At 43.1% G+C, this 16,088-nt stretch overlaps 3 protein-coding genes across 4 annotated transcripts in view; 1 reads left to right on the top strand and 2 right to left on the bottom strand.

Annotated features, from left to right (window-relative positions):
• gja1b (gap junction protein alpha 1b) overlaps positions 1-4,553 on the bottom strand; it is a 6,265-nt gene extending 1,712 nt beyond the window's left edge. Inside the window, exons 1-2 of the mRNA XM_023296362.3 lie at positions 4,432-4,553; positions 1-1,433 (exon numbers count right to left, since the gene is read on the bottom strand). The exon at positions 1-1,433 is cut by the window's left edge and continues 1,712 nt beyond it. Of these exons, the coding sequence (XP_023152130.1) occupies positions 252-1,418 (1,167 nt within the window). The 5' untranslated portion in view covers positions 1,419-1,433; positions 4,432-4,553 and the 3' untranslated portion in view covers positions 1-251. The remainder of the gene's footprint in view (positions 1,434-4,431) is intronic.
• A 4,813-nt stretch (positions 4,554-9,366) lies between these two features.
• On the bottom strand, positions 9,367-11,433 carry LOC111586608 (gap junction Cx32.2 protein-like). 2 transcript variants are annotated; one of them, XM_023296363.3, is made up of 2 exons: positions 10,870-11,433; positions 9,367-10,419 (listed from the first exon to the last, which is right to left on the bottom strand). In XM_023296363.3, the coding sequence occupies exons 1-2, from the start codon at positions 10,947-10,949 to the stop codon at positions 9,597-9,599; spliced, it is 903 nt and encodes a 300-aa protein (XP_023152131.1). In that variant the 5' UTR covers positions 10,950-11,433; the 3' UTR covers positions 9,367-9,596. The 2 variants fall into 2 exon arrangements, with proteins under 2 accessions (XP_023152131.1, XP_035797978.1); XM_035942085.2 differs by lacking the exon at positions 10,870-11,433 and adding an exon at positions 10,710-10,839.
• A 753-nt stretch (positions 11,434-12,186) lies between these two features.
• LOC111586610 (gap junction Cx32.2 protein-like) lies at positions 12,187-15,780 on the top strand. The gene is made up of 2 exons (XM_023296367.3): positions 12,187-12,720; positions 13,509-15,780. Exon 2 carries the CDS (start codon positions 13,542-13,544, stop codon positions 14,286-14,288), a length of 747 nt encoding a protein of 248 aa, XP_023152135.2. The 5' UTR covers positions 12,187-12,720; positions 13,509-13,541; the 3' UTR covers positions 14,289-15,780.
• Positions 15,781-16,088: the final 308 nt, after the last annotated feature.

Raw genomic sequence — 16,088 nt, 5'->3', positions numbered from 1 at the left:
TGGAATCTCAGCAAGTTACAACCCAGTCAGTCAGTCAGGGAACCAATGTGGTTCTAAGGAGCGTCCCTGTTGGTTCTGGTTCTGGGTTAAGGCCTCTAGAGTTGCAGATGTTGTACCTTGACAGTGTTACCGAGTCTTTGACCGACTAAGAGTCTCTACTGCAGACTGAGGTTAGTCCCGCCTCTGATGTCATCAAGTGTGTCCTGATTGGCCAGGCCCCAGCTGGGCGGAGGTGGTGGCGGAGCCCGGTTCTAGACGTCCAGGTCGTCCGGCCGGGCCCGGCTGCTCATGCGGCTGCTGGCCCGGCTGCAGGGCCGGGCGTCCATCAACGCCAGCGGCTGCAGCTCGTGTCCTGCCGACGAGGACAGTTTCTTGTGCTCGTGGGTGTCGTCGGGGAAGTCGAAGGCTTGGGCGTGGGAGTTGGAAATAGTGCTTCCTCCGCCATTCTGGCCGAGCCGGTTCTGCTCCGTGGAGTAGTTGGCCCAGTTCTGCTCGTTGGCCTGCTTGTTATAGTTTCGGCAGGAGCCGGTGCCCCGCTCCCCGGTGGCCAGCTTGTAGCCCGGCGGCGACATGGGCGACAGCGGGGCGGTGGGCGAGGAGCAGCCGTTGTAGTAGGCGTACTTGGTAGTGGACAGCTCTTTGGGGGCGGGGCTTAGCGTGCCGCCGCTCGGGTACAGCGTCAGCTGCTGCTTGCCTTTGACCCGGTCCTTGATCCGCTTGAAGAAGACGTAGAAGAGCTCGATGACATTGAGCAGCAGCGACACCAGAGACACCACCAGCATGAAGATGATGAAGACGGTCTTCTCGGTGGGCCGGGACAGGAAGCAGTCCACCCGGTGGGGACACGGAGCGCGTTCGCAGGTGTAGACGGCAGACAGGCTGAAGCCGTACATGTACCACTGGATCAGCAGGAAGCCCACCTCGAACATGGACTTGAAGAAGATGCTGACGATGTAGGTCCTGAGCAGCGCTCCTTTCATCTTCACCTTGCCGTGCTCCTCGATGCCGTACTTCAGCTTCTTCAGCTCGATCTTCTTCAGCGGGATGTCCACGTCGCCGCCGTCGTTCTGCACGGCCTTCAGCTCCTCCTCCTTTCGGTTGAACTTCTGCTCCTTCCGGTTCAGGTAGAAGACGTGAGCCAGGTAGAGCAGCGTGGGCGTCGACACAAAGATGATCTGCAGCACCCAGAAGCGAACGTGGGAGATGGGGAAGGACTTGTCGTAGCAGACGTTCTCACAGCCGGGCTGCTGCGTGTTGCATTTGAATGCCGACTGCTCGTCGCCCCAGGCCGACTCCACCGCCGTCCCCAGAACCAGGATCCTGAAGATGAAGAGCACCGACAGCCACACCTTCCCTCCAGCCGTCGAGTAGGCCTGGACCTTGTCCAGCAGACGACCCAGAGCACTCCAGTCCCCCATGGTGACGGAGATTAGCTGTGGACAGAGAGGCAGGTTTAGTTTTCAGGCCTTCGGCTTTCTCAGAGGGTTGGAGAGTTCAGCTGGTTCTGTACAGAACGGATCAACAGTTTAACCGTTCAGCAGTTTAATTAGGATATGATACCATAAGCCTTTATTAATAACCAGCTAATGCTAATGCTACAAACAACAGAACAGCTGAATGAAGCAGCAGCATTACACCTGATTCACTACAGAATCTGAAATAAAACATTCTGGAGTGCAGCGACAATCTATCAGAGATGAACTTCCATCCTGGAGAACGTCAGTCAGCTGATGACAATTTACTCATTAGAGGAACCTTCATCCTCAACACAACGACAGGATTTAACCAGAGAACGTCTTCATGTGTCATCCATAATAATACAGTTAAAAACAAGAGGAATAGTAGTTCAGTTTCTACAGAACATCTTCCGCATTCTTCACCTCATGGGATCAAACAGCTTCCTGATTGGACAACACCAAATGTTTTCTGACGCACAACTCCAGCTAATCCAATTAGAGCAGACAGAACCCACTTTTATCAACATGAAGTGAAAACATGGAACCAAGAGTGACACAGAACTTCTTTAACGAGCTGTTTCTGATTAAACTGAGCTCATTAAGTTCCTCACATCAGCTGGAACTGCTCCGACAGAAACAGACGTGGATTAAAAACGATCAGATTTATGTTTTCATCAGAGTTCTGTTAAAACACGACAAACTACTAGAGAACATCAGCGACACACCGTCTGTCTTCTAAACCCGTCAGAACAAAGTGGGTTTTTAAAATCACTGTTTTCAGATAAAGGATCTGATTCCTGACAGCTGGACGAGAACTTACCGACGTTCCAAAGACGTTCCAAAGAGGAACCTTGAAGAACACATTTTTCAGACTAATGGCTCTGATTAAAGTTTAGCAGAGTTTCTACGTCCAACAACTTCCATTAGCTTTATGTCCTCCACAGAAAATACATCTGAAAGACCTCGGAGAACCTTTAGAGAACCTCAGACAAATCTGCTCAGCTTTGTTCTACTCCATGTAAACAGTTACTGGTCAGCTGTTTGGTTCTAAAATGTCAGAAAATGGTGAAAATGTGGACCAGAGTTCCATCAAAAGTCCTGTTTAGTACCAAAATATGAAGTTTAGTGACTCCAGTACAGCAGATCCTCCTAAACGTTGGTAGATACACCAGGAGAACCCAGTTCCTCACTTTAACATGATATTAATGGCAAACGGCGGTTCTGGTTCTCCTGTTTCTACGATCACAGAAAAACGACGTTCTTCGTTCAGTAAAAGGCTGAAACGGATGAACAGATGATTCACTGACAGCTCATCTAGGAATCCTGACTAGAAACTTTAGAGCCTGCTGGTTCTGTTCCATGAGGCCTTTAGAACCAGTTCTGAAGACCAGAGCTCCATGTGTTCCTTAATGTTCCTATGATTCAGTGAGAGAACGCTTCATTAAGTCAGAATGATTCTCTAACCCCAACGTGACCTCAGACCAGCAGGAGGTTTGAGGTTCTGATCCATAAAAAACACCAGCAAAGCTCTGCAGAACCCGTTCTACTGGACCGCAGGAACCAGATCCACAGAACACCAACAGAACCAGGACTAAAATCAAGTTCTTCTGTCGGTATCAGATCAAATTAACTTATTCTGGTACCAGATGGAACAAAACGGAAGATTAAATTGTTCTGGTACCAGACAGAAAATTAAGTTGTTTTGGTACTAGATAGAACATGAAGCTGTTCTGGTACCAGATGGAACATTAAACTGTTCTGGTACTAGATAGAACATTAAGCTGTTCTGGAATGAAACAGAATATTAAATTGTTCTGGTACTAGATAGAACATTAAGCTGTTCTGGTACCAGACGGAACATTAAATTGTTCTGGTACTAGATAGAACATTAAGCTGTTCTATTATTAAACTTAACATTAAGTTGTTCTGGTACCAGACGGAACATTAAACTGTTCTGGTACTACATAGAACATTAAGCTGTTCTGGTATTAAACGGAACACTAAGTTGTTCTGGTACCAGATGGAGAACCTCCCGCCACTTTCTACATGACTGATTCTGGTGAACTGATGAAGACAAAGCAGAACAATAGACGAAGCTCCGACCTGCTGAGAACAACTCAAACAGTGTGGAAAGTACTCTAACTTAGTACTCTAACTTAGAACTCTAACTTAGTACTCTAACTTAGAACTCTAACTTAGTACTCTAACTTAGAACTCTAACTTAGTACTGTAACTCTGTAAGTAACTGTATGGTACTGTAACTCAGTCCAGTACTGTCATCTAGTATTGCAACTGTGTAAAACACTGTGACTCTGTAAAAAAAAAAAAAAAACTACAGTAACTTTGTAAAGTAACTCCATAAAGTACCAAAGCTATATAAAGTAACTCCATAAAGTACTGTAACTATGTAAAGTAACTCCATAAAGTACTGTAACTATGTAAAGTAACTCCATAAAGTACTGTAACTATGTAAAGTAACTCCATAAAGTACTGTAACTATGTAAAGTAACTCCATAAAGTACTGTAACTATGTAAAGTAACTCCATAAAGTACTGTAACTATGTAAAGTAACTCCATAAAGTACTGTAACTATGTACTGTAACTGAGCACTGTAACTATGTAAAGTAACTAGATAAAGTACTGTAGCTGAATACAGTAGCTGAGTAAAGGTTTTTCTGTTAAACATTCTTTTCCTCCGTGTTTTAAAGCAGAACCAGAAGTTCAAACTGAACTTTAGAACTTTATAGAAACAGAAGAGAAAACTGAAGTTCGGTGAAATAAAACCGTCCTGAACCTCTGGAGCTGAGTCTGGTTCAGAATAAACTCCGCTGGAAAACAACCCGAGGAAGTTTTAGAAAGTTTGTAGCAGATTCTCCTGTTCTGTTCTCCGGGGTTCTGTCTACAATAAGGACAGGATCAGGAACGAGTTCGGATGGACAGAACAATGAACCAGAACCAGAACCAGAGAACTTACCTGGATCCAGCAGGGAAAGAGTCCGTCTGAGAAGACCTCCTCCGGCTTCTATCCAGCAGGAGAACCGAGGGAGAACCGAGGGAGAACCGGAGCACAATGACCCGGAGACCGGCCCGACCCGCTTATAAGACGACCCACCGAGGCGCTGCGTCACATGACCGTGACGTCAGTCGCGTACTTTAAAGTTCTGCTACTTTTTCAGAGGAAAATATTTCACTTAGTGCTGTATAGTATGTCACAGTTTTAGTTACTAATTACTTTAAATATAAAGTACATGATGCAGTACTGCAGTAGTATATGAAGTACATGATGCAGTACTGCAGTAGTATACAAAGTACATGATGCAGTACTACAGTAGTGGAAAATACCAGTAGTATATGAAGTACATGATGCAGTACTGTAGTAGTATATAAAGTACATGATACAGCACTACAGTATATGCAGTACATGATGCAGTGCTACAATAGTATATGAAGTACATGATGCAGTACTGCAGTACTATATGAAGTACATGATGCAGCACTACAGTAGTGGAAAATACCAGTAGTATATGAAGTACATAATGCAGTACTACAGTAGTATATAAAGCATATAATGCAGTACTACAGTAGTATATAAAGTACATGATGCAGTACTACAGTAGTATATGAAGTACATAATGCAGTACTACAGTAGTATATGAAGTACATAATGCAGTACTACAGTAGTATATAAAGTACATAATGCAGTGCTGCAGTAGTATATGAAGTACAGGATGAAGTACTGCCGTAGTATATGAAGTACATGATGCAGTACTGCAGTAGTATATAAAGTACATAATGCAGTACTGCAGTAGTATATAAAATACATAATGCAGTACGACAGTAGTGGAAAATACCAGTAGTATATGAAGTTCATGATGCAGTACTGTAGTAGTATATAAAGTACATGATTCAGCACTACAGTATATGCAGTACATGATGCAGTACTGCAATAGTATATGAAGTACATGATGCAGTACTACAGTAGTGGAAAATACCAGTAGTATATGAAGTACATGACGCAGAACTGCAGTAATATATAAAGCACATGATGCAGCACTACAGTATATGCAGTACATGATGCAGTACTGCAATGGTATATGAAGTACATGATGCAGCAATACAGTAGTGGAAAATACCAGTAGTACATGAAGTACATAATGCAGTACTACAGTAGTATATGAAGTACATAATGCAGTACTACAGTAGTATATAAAGTACATGATGCAGTACTACAGTAGTATATAAAGTACATGATGCAGTACTACAGTAGTATATGAAGTACATGATGCAGTACTACAGTAGTATATGAAGTACATGATGCAGTACTGCAGTAGTATATAAAGTACATGATGCAGTACTGCAGTAGTATATGAAGTACAAGATGCAATACTGCAGTAGTGATAAATACCAGCAGTACATGAAGTACATGATGCAGTACTACAGTAGTATATGCAATATATGATGCAGTACTACAGTAGTATACAAAGTACATGATGCAGTATCGCAGTAGTATATGAAGTTCATGATGTAGTACTGCAGTAGTATATAAAGTACATGATGCAATACTGCAATAGTATATGAATTACATGATGCAGTACTGCAGTAGTATATAAAGTAAATGATGCAGTACTGCAGTAGTAGAGGATACCAGCAGTACATGAAGTAAATACTGAAGTATTTTATTTAGTATTAATACTTGTGTCCTTGCAGAACTTTTTACATTTTCAATATCGTTACTTTTGCTTGAGTACAATTTCATTGTACTTCAGTAGTATTTCCATGATTTGCTAGTTTGTACTTCTTTGCCCCATCCATTATGTAATATAATATCATATAATATAATACAATATATAAATGTATTTATACTATATTTATGTATTATATTAATATAATATATAAATACTAATATAAATATAATTATAATATAATATAATATAATATAATATAATATAATATAATTATATTATATTATATTATATTATATTATATTATATTATATTATATTATATTATATTATATTATATTATATTATATTATATTATATTATATTATATTATATTATATCTTCTGGCCCAGCTCCTTCTTCACTATGATGGTCCGGTATAAGCTGATTATGCATCCATCCGACCTTCTCACATTTCATCTCCATCCCTCATGAACACTTGGTGGTGCTGACCCTCATCCCAGTTCTGCTGAAGGTCTGATGAAGCCAACAGAGATCCTGAGGTTCCAGACCAGCCTCCCTCCTCACCTGATTGCACCTTCAGATACATGGATCCACCAACAGGACCGGAGGAGCAGCTCTGGTCCAAACCCAGCAAATGGGTTTAGTTTGTCCCACGGATACAAACACAGCTCTCACCTTATGGTCCACAGAACATCTACTGATTGGCTGGACAGACTTCCACGACCCAATCAGCTGCTCTGTTGGCTAAAAAGCTGGTCCACTGGTCTACTGTTCCACTGGTCTACTGGTCCACTGGTCTACAGGTCTACTGGTCCACTGGTCTACAGGTCTACAGGTCTACTGGTCTACAGGTCCACTGGTCTACTGGTCCATTGGTTCAATCTACTGGTCCACTGGTCCGCTGGTCCACTGGTCCACTGGTCTACTGGTCCACTGGTCTACTGGTCCACTGGTCTACTGGTCCAATCTACTGGTCCACTGGTCTACTGGTCCAATCTATTGGTCCACTGGTCCACTGGTCTACTGGTCCACTGGGCCACTGGTCTACTGGTCCAGTCTATTGGTCCAGTGGTCCACTGGTCTACTGGTCCACTGGGCCACTGGTCTACTGGTCCAATCTACTGGTCCACTGGTCTACTGGTCCAATCTACTGGTCCACTGGTCCACTGATCTACTGGTCTACTGGTCTATTGGTCTGCTGGGCCACTGGTCTACTGGTTTAATCTACTGGTCCAATCTACTGGTCCACTGGTCCGCTGGTCCACTGGTCTACAGGTCTACTGGTCCACTGGTCCAGGACCAGGACAGAATCTGAGGGTGCTTTCACACCTACGTCTTTTAGTCCGCTTAAAGCGGACTGGAGTCTGCAACACCTGCAAGTACGGTTCGTTTGGGCTGATGTGAAAGCATAGCAGATTTTTTTGGTTCGGACTAACGAACCGCACCGAGACCACTTTCGGGAGGTGGTCTCGGTGCGCTTCCATGTGAACTCCAGTTCGGTTCGCTCCTGGTGAGAACACAAACCTGTCTCCATTCGGACCGGCTTGATGGCGCAGCAGACTTTTTGGTCTACGGGAGCTTCCGTAGCAACCTGCACAGGGAATTTTGAGAGGCGAAAAAAAATTCGCGCTAGCTAAACCACATTCTCCACACGAGTTTGATCGAGAGCCTGCGTTTACGATGAATAGGGGACAAACTTAAACGCCTTGTTTTGTAAACAGTGCCGCCAAACGACTGGGGGGAGATATAACATTAATTGGAGTAGGTTCAACTGCGAAAACACTGGTGTGAATGCGAACCGAACCAGTTGAAAATAGCAACATTGTAACAACTTTTGGGTCCAAACGAACCACTCTAGCGGACTAACAGGTGTGAAAGCACCCTGAGGTTTAGTATTTGGTCGGAGCCTGTGACTCCTCTGAAGGAGTTCCAGTTCCAGCAGCTCAGATGGAGACACTGGGTTCTTCTTGGAATAAACTTTCTACCAAGACTTTGGATTTAAACTTTTAGGGATTCAAGGATTCAGGGAGATTTATTGTCATTACATTTCTGTTGGCACTTCCAACAAAAAAACCCAAAACAACATGTTATAACAAACAATGAAGAGCTGTATACAACAATAAATAAATATATATACATACAAGTAAACAGAAACAAGTATTTAAAAAATGTAAAAGTCTTTAATAGTTCCTGATGAGAATAGAATAAAACTTTATTGATCCTTTGTTAACAAACAGACCTCCTGTGTGTCGTTCTTTGAACAGCCTCAGTGTTTCTAAAACCTGCTGCAGTTCATCGGTGGGCGGCTTTAAAACCTCCTTTATCTCAGAAAGTACTTCATATTTCACAGAAACCTGTAGAAATGTCCAGACTTTATACTATAAAGGTTTTAATCATGTCAGAATCAGAGGTTTGGACAGAAACTGTAGTAAAAATGAGATGATCTGAGATGGAAAGATTATTTTCTCTTTCACCCACAAAGGAAGGATTTGATGTTCTAGAAGAGGAGAACCTCCAGGATTAATCCTGATTATAGAACCCCTGCAGGGTAAATGTCCATTAACAGATTTAAATTCATTATTAAATATCATTCTAGATTAAACCCCTCCTCTGCTGGACTCACAGCTCCCCCTACTGGTGGACAGGAGGCATCACAAGCGTGTGAGAACATGTATGTGCTGTGACATGTATGTTCTGCTTGTTCAGCTGCTAACAAAACATTAGAAACAGGAAGTTCCTAAATAATAGAGTCTAAAGCCTCCAGGTGAGCTGCTCTGATCTCACCTGGTTCCACCTGTAACACCGACCAATCATCTTCGAGTTCCAGAAAACCCAAAGAACGTTCTAAAAACAGAAAAAACGTCTGGACTGAAAATGAACATTTTATTACAACTCCAGAGGTTTGACATTAAACATGTTATTATGTTTTATCAGATTATAGATGGATTTAACAAGCCAGGTTTATTATAGTTCAGATTTTATGATATGTTCAGTGAATTATTACATTTTTAGATGATCTGAGTCTCATTAGTTTGAACTTTCAGGTGATTTCAGTCAGCAGAACTAAAATTGTTTCAGGTGAATCAACGTTCTAAACGCAGAATGAACAAAGTTAAACACATGACTAGAACCATGTATATGTTCTTTGTATGTTCTTTATATGTTCTTTATAAGTTCTGTCTGAACCTAAAAACAGTTACTGAAACATTAAACACACAAACAGGATGAGAGTTGAACGTTTATTGCAGCTCAGTCACATGACCTGTTAGATCAGAACAGTTTATTATCTGAGGAACATCAGCAGCTCAGTTCAGAACCTTTAACACAATCCAGACAGTAGAACACAGAACCTAGAACACAGAACGTAGAACAGAACGGAAACACAATGCCCCATTCATTCATCACGTGGAAAACATACGGATGCAGACACGTGGAACAGATGTCTTTTCTCTCAGTCAGGTGTACTTTTCTTTGCTGATGGACTCGCTGTGTTGGTGTTCTTCTCCTCTGGCCGGCTGGTAGCCTCCATAGCTGCTGGTCCAGCTCTGGTTGGAGGGAGGCTGCTGTGGAGCCAGAAGATGCTGCTGAGCGAACATCTTCTTCTGGGCGCTCCTCCTCCGGTTGCACAGCAGGTAAAGAATCTCGATGATGTTGAGGAGCACCGAGATCCCCGAAACCACCAGCATGAAGATGATGAAGATGGTCTTCTCTGTGGGCCTGGAGACGTGACACTGAGCTCCAGAGAAGTGAGCGCAGGGTGGAGTCAGGGGGCAGTGGAAGACGGACACCATGAAGACCGAGCCGAAGATGTAGAACTGGCCCACGCTGAAGCCCACCTCCAGCAGGATCTTGAAGAGCAGCTGGGTCACGTATGTGCAGAACAGGATGCCTTTGATCCTCACCTTGCCCCTGTCGTCGGTGTAGCGGCTCATCTTCATCCTCTTCTCTCTGTGGACCACGTGCACGGCGTGGCCCAGGTAGACCAGGGTGGGCGTGGCCACGAAGGTGATCTGCAGCACCCAGTAGTGGACGTAGGAGATGGGGAACTTCCAGTTGTAGCACGCGTGTTCGCATCCCGGCTCCTGAGTGTCGCAGGAGAACTCGGACGCTTCGTCTCCCCACACGTTGTCTGCAGCCGCTCCGAGGACGAAGATCCTGAAGAGGAACAGGACGCTCATCCAGATCTTCCCCACCACCGTGGAGTGGGACTGGACCTTATCCAGCAGCGCCGACAGGTAGGACCAGTCACCCATGATGGAGGGTTTATCACACAGAAGCCTGGAGGGAAAGTTACAAATAAATCAGAAATACTTCCCAAAAATCAAAGTAAAATCAACTTAAAAATGATTTAAGCTATAAACAAGAAACTAAACTATGATCAAAAATCTGTAGAAATGTTCAAAATTTAAAAAAATTGAATAATTTAAAGCATTCAAACATTGAAAAAATTATCCCAAAAATGTCACCAAAAACTATTTAAAACATCAAATATCAAAAATAAATGATCCAAAATATATTTAACAGTCATTTAGAAACGATGACTGAAACGTTCTGATGGAACCGAGAACCTTCAGTTTAATCACAGCTCTGGTCTTCATCTGGGCAAACATCCGTCAGATCAACGCTGTGGAACGTTCCCTTTGAGATGAAGGAGAACGCAGTAGAACCTGGAAATACTGCAGTAAAAGTACGTCTGAGATGAAGGAGAAAGTACTGGAGTAAAAGTACCTCTGAGTGCTACTGGAGTAAACAGAAAACTGAGAGATGAATGAAAGAATTCCTGTTTCTGTCATTAAATCAAACTTCATTCACATCTTCAGACGTCCAACCAAACATCAGAATTTTATCTGAGTTCCTTCATCAGCAGAACGTTCTACTTCTATCCTGATCCAGACCTGCAGCTTCTAGAAATCAGACCAACACCAGCTGAAGGCACAGAGTAAAAGTACTCGCCTGTCAGAGATCCTGAGTCCAACAGGAGATCCAGACGTCTGGAGTCTTAAATAGTGTCCAGGCTTTGGGCTGACTCACTTAATGAAACCTGCTGATCTCAGCTTCTCCTTTCAAACTCGTGATGTTTCCATGATTTCATCACTTTCTGTAAAAGGCGTCTGATCTCAGCCACATTTCACTCCCTGTCAGTAACGCCCTGTTCATCAGAAACATTATGAATCCATCAGTCCTGAGTTACCACATGTTGCTCACTGTTAAAGAACAAACATCTGCAGTTCTGGTCTAACATGTCAGACTGTTGCCATGGAGATCTGGTGTTCCTGTCACCTGAGCATCAGGACAGTTTCTTAGTGAACCAGCGTTGATCATTACCTGCTGAGAAGACAACATCCTGTAGAACCAACTAGAACTTCTTTATCCTGAGGAGGAACCAACAGAGGAACCCTCCTGGATCTCCTTCCTGTAGTGATCTTCAAACCACTCGTTTCCTCTGATTCTGGACAGCAGCGCTTCAACTGGAGATCCATCCATCCATCCATCTGTCATCTATACACCACTTTATCCTCATTAGGGGGTGGAGTCTATCCCAGCTGACTTAGGGTGAAGGCGGGTTCACCTGGACAGGTAACAGTCTATCCCAGGGCTACACATAGAGACAAACATTCACACAAACATTAATCACTGATTAACCTCAGCATGTTTTGGACAGTGGGAAGAAGCTGGAGAACCTGGAGAACCTGGAGGGAGAACATGGAGACTCCATGCAGAAAGACCAGAACCAGAACCAGGCCGGGACGTGAACCAGGAATCTTCTAGCTGTGAGGCAACGGTGCTAACCACTGATCCACTGTGCAGCCAAAATATGAATCAATCAGAGTTTAATCTGAAAATATTCGCATTGGAGAAGCTGAAATTGATTGATTGATTGATTGATTGATTGATTGATTGATTGATTGATTGATTGATTGATTGATTGGTTGATTGATTGATTGATTGATTGATTGATTGATTGATTGATTATTGCAGCTCTAAAGATGATGTTTTCCATCTCTGCAGGGTGTTTGTATTAAAACGTGTTTCTCCCCAGAACTCTGGAACAGTTTCCATGAACGACAAAATTAACGACAAAGACCAGAACAGTTTTAGTTCCAGAAAACATGTTTACCGGCTGTCTCGTGATCTTTCTGCTGGAGCTTCAAGTTCATGTTTCTGCTGGAGCTTCAGGTGGATGTTGGAGCAGCTTCAGGTTCATGTCTCTGAAGCTTCAGCTGGTTCCTCTCTGTGAACCGTGTTTCTTTACCTGCCAGAAGTTGGTTATTTGATGAACATTATTTTAACTGGAGAAGAAGCGTTGAGGTTCCTGTAGAGACAGCTGAGTTGTGTTTTATGGAGATGTTCCGTTCAAACCAGTTGAGGAGAACTTAGCTGAACCTTTGACCGAGCAGCTGCTGGTCTGATCTGGTTCTGGTGAATAACTCCACTCCTCCAGACCGTCAGCGACCACACAACGTCACGTCCACAGCTCTGTGGGAGGGCCACAGTGGGAAGGTTTGGCAATCAGTCTGAGTTATAAGAGGGAAGTGAGAACAAGAGACTGCAGGACCGACTGCACCAGGCGTTACCGAGGTAGGAACCCTGAGAACGGACATAACATCAGCTATCCATGAGTTCATCTGTGAAAATGGATTTATTTACATGGTTAAAGTCAGGAGCAGCAGATTGAGATGATTCGAGGTGGAGGAGATAAATGTGATTCAAATCTTTTGAGCTACAGAAAACATCAAACGTCTCAGATTTAGATTCACTGAAACTGCAGCAGCTTTAAAGATGAAAGTTCTTCTAGGATCAATAATTCTGATTGATTGATATTTAAATGCGTTGATCAGCAGAATATCTGAGTGGAAACTGATTCTTTCACTGTTTATACTAATTATTGGAAAATAATAATACTAATACTATTATTAGCATAGAATAATGTAGTATTACCATATTATGATAATTACACTAGAACAATTATACTATACTATACTATATTATACTATACTATACTATACTATACTATACTATACTATACTATACTATACTATACTATACTGATGGTTGTGCACTAATAGTTTATTGTGTACTAATAGTTTATTGTGTACTGTTAGATTGTTGTATACTGTTAGATTGTTGTGTACTAATAGTTGTGTACTAATGATTTATTTTGTACTAATAGTTTATTGTGCACTAATAGTTTATTGTGTACTGATAGATTGTTGTATACTCTTAGATTGTTGTGTACTAATAGTTTATTGTGTACTAATAGATTGTTGTGCACTAATAGTTGTGTACTGGTTGTTGTGTACTCATAGATGTGTACTAATATTTTATTGCGTACTAATAGTTGTGTACTGATTGTTGTTTACTCTTAGATTGTGTCCTGGCTGTTCTCCTGGAGGTCCATCATGGGAGAGTGGTCCTTCCTGTCGGTTCTTCTGGATAAGGTCCAGTCCCACTCCACGGTGGTGGGGAAGGTCTGGATGAGTGTCTTGTTCCTCTTCAGGATCTTCATCCTGGCTGCTGGCGTGGATAAGATCTGGGGTGATGAGCAGTCCAACATGTACTGCAACACGCTGTCTCCCGGCTGTAAGAACATGTGCTACGACCGCTCCTTCCCGCTGTCTCACACCCGGTTCTGGGTGCTGCAGATCCTGGTGGTGTCCACGCCCACGCTGATCTACCTGGGCCACGTCCTGCTGGTGATCCGCCGGGAGAACAAGCTGAGGAGACGTCTGGAGCAGAAACGAGGGAAAAACGGGATGATCGTGGTTCCCAAGTATTCGGACGAACACGGTAAGGTGCAGCTGAAGGGTGTCCTCCTGCTCAGCTACATGGTCCAGCTGGTGTCCAAGGTTCTGCTGGAGGTGGCTTTCATCGTGGGCCAGTACTTCCTGTACGGCTTCATCCTCATGCCCACTAAGATCTCGTGCTCCCAGTACCCCTGTCGCTCTCTGGTGGACTGCTTCATCACCAGACCCACGGAGAAAACCATCTTCATCATCTTCATGCTCTCCATGGCTGTGCTCTCTGTGGTCCTGAATGTGGTGGAGATGTTCCACCTGTTGGTGTCCAAGGTGCAGGAGAAGAAGAGAAGGAGCAGCAGCTGTCTTTCCTCCAGAGATCTACAGTCTGAACAAACTCAGTCCATCTGAAGCCGTCACCGTCTGCTGAGGTTTCTCCACATTCACCTCCAGCAGCCCTGCAATGCATTCTGGGAGCATCTTGGTGGTGTATCTCCATGAAGCTGCAGCTCCATGGTGGTTGTCATGAAGCTGCAGCTCCATGAAGCTGTAGCTCCATGATGTCCATCAAGATGCCCTCAGGATCCTCTGAGGAACGTTCTTGTTTTAATAAATGAAGATAGAATCAGCAGCTTATTTCTCACCTCAGATATTTGTAAAACTCTTTGGTTTATTTTGGTTTTTAACAGTGAAAGTTCCCAAATGGCCACCATGATGGTCCGTTGTTTGTCCAATCAGGTAAAGCCAGGGTTGTTGTAGGGGGCGGAGCCTGTTGGAGAGCACCTGGGGATCACCTGGTTATGCTCTGAAAACAGCACTTGATAATATTTCGTTCTTTACATTCTTTGAATGTTTTCTGAATGTTGCATGAAGATAGTCTTTCCTCTGTGATCACCTGGTGCAACGTTAGAAGAACATTTCCTGATGGTTCTTCAGCAACATCCCAGAAATGTCTTCAGAACGTTGCAGGTAAAATGTTCTACTTCAGTTAATAGATCACACGAACGTTTTTAATCAGTGCACTAAAGTTCCTTAAACATTTCTGGAATGTTGCTTTGAAAATGTTCTTCTTTTGTTGTGATGGAACATAATGTGTTGCCATGGAAACGTCCTCTGACTGTCAGCATTAGTTCACCTGTAACCTCACAGGAACGTTGCTGGAAACGACAGACATCCTGAAAACATTCTGTGAAAGTTATAGTCAAACTTTACAACGTGATTACTGCTAATGTTGGCCAACGTTGTGGAAACGTTCCCTGTTAGCTGTTAGCTTGATCTGTCACTGAGGTTCTGAGGTTCTAGCAGAGTTCTGACTCCCATATTTATTAAAATATCACCAGCAGGATTCACCTCTACAGAATAACCAATCAGCAGCCTGCTTTTAATGTGTTACATTCACCTGAAGTCACCTGAATGAGTCTAGTTTCACATGTAGATTCTCTGCTTTCTGCTGTTAAACTCCATCAGTCTAATCTGTGAATCACGTCTTTCTGCTGATGTAATAAAGTCTGATAATGAAGCTGTGGTTTCAGTTCCATGTGGAGAGACGAGTTGAGACACAAACAGATCAGCCGTCATGTTGAAACTTCAGAAAAACACTGAAGTCGCAGGAAAATCTGGAACTCTGAGTTCAGTTTGTTCACTTTTAGAGAGAAAATCTCAGAAACACAGACGGAAGAAACGTTTCGCAATCAGAAGGATTTAATGAAGGAAGTCACAGAGGAGAGGCAGAAAACACAGAAACAGCCTCTACATGTGGACAGGTGATTTCCTACAGGTAGAGATTCTGTGTTAGAATGAAACCTGAAGGTTCTTCTGTTTCTTATTATCAAACAGCTCCTGTTAGTGGAAGGCTGAGGGAAAACAGCAGAACATTCATAAATAAATCAAACTGTGAACATTAGTTTAAAGAAGTTTCTGAGTTTTTAATAAATTTATTGTCAGAACATTTTACTGGGATTCTGCTGTACACTACGCCACGCCCATTCTGTGACGTCATGTCCATGTGACCGTCTTTTAACCCTTTGATGCATAGAATGGGTCAAAAGTGAGCCAAATCCAATGGAAAATGGTCTCCTGACCCACACTGCGGATCAAAGAGGTAAAATCAATCAATTAATCTATTCTTCTGTGATATCCATCAGCTCATGGATCCGTGTGTTCCGGTCAGAACCAGCAGGGAGAGCTACTGCTGCGTGTCGCTGTTTAACC

Source organism: Amphiprion ocellaris, chromosome 12 (assembly GCF_022539595.1).
Source record: "Amphiprion ocellaris isolate individual 3 ecotype Okinawa chromosome 12, ASM2253959v1, whole genome shotgun sequence".
In the NCBI taxonomy this organism is placed as follows: domain Eukaryota; kingdom Metazoa; phylum Chordata; class Actinopteri; family Pomacentridae; genus Amphiprion; species Amphiprion ocellaris.
Note: the sequence above shows the minus strand (reverse complement) of the source record. Positions and strands in the feature narration are given on the sequence as shown.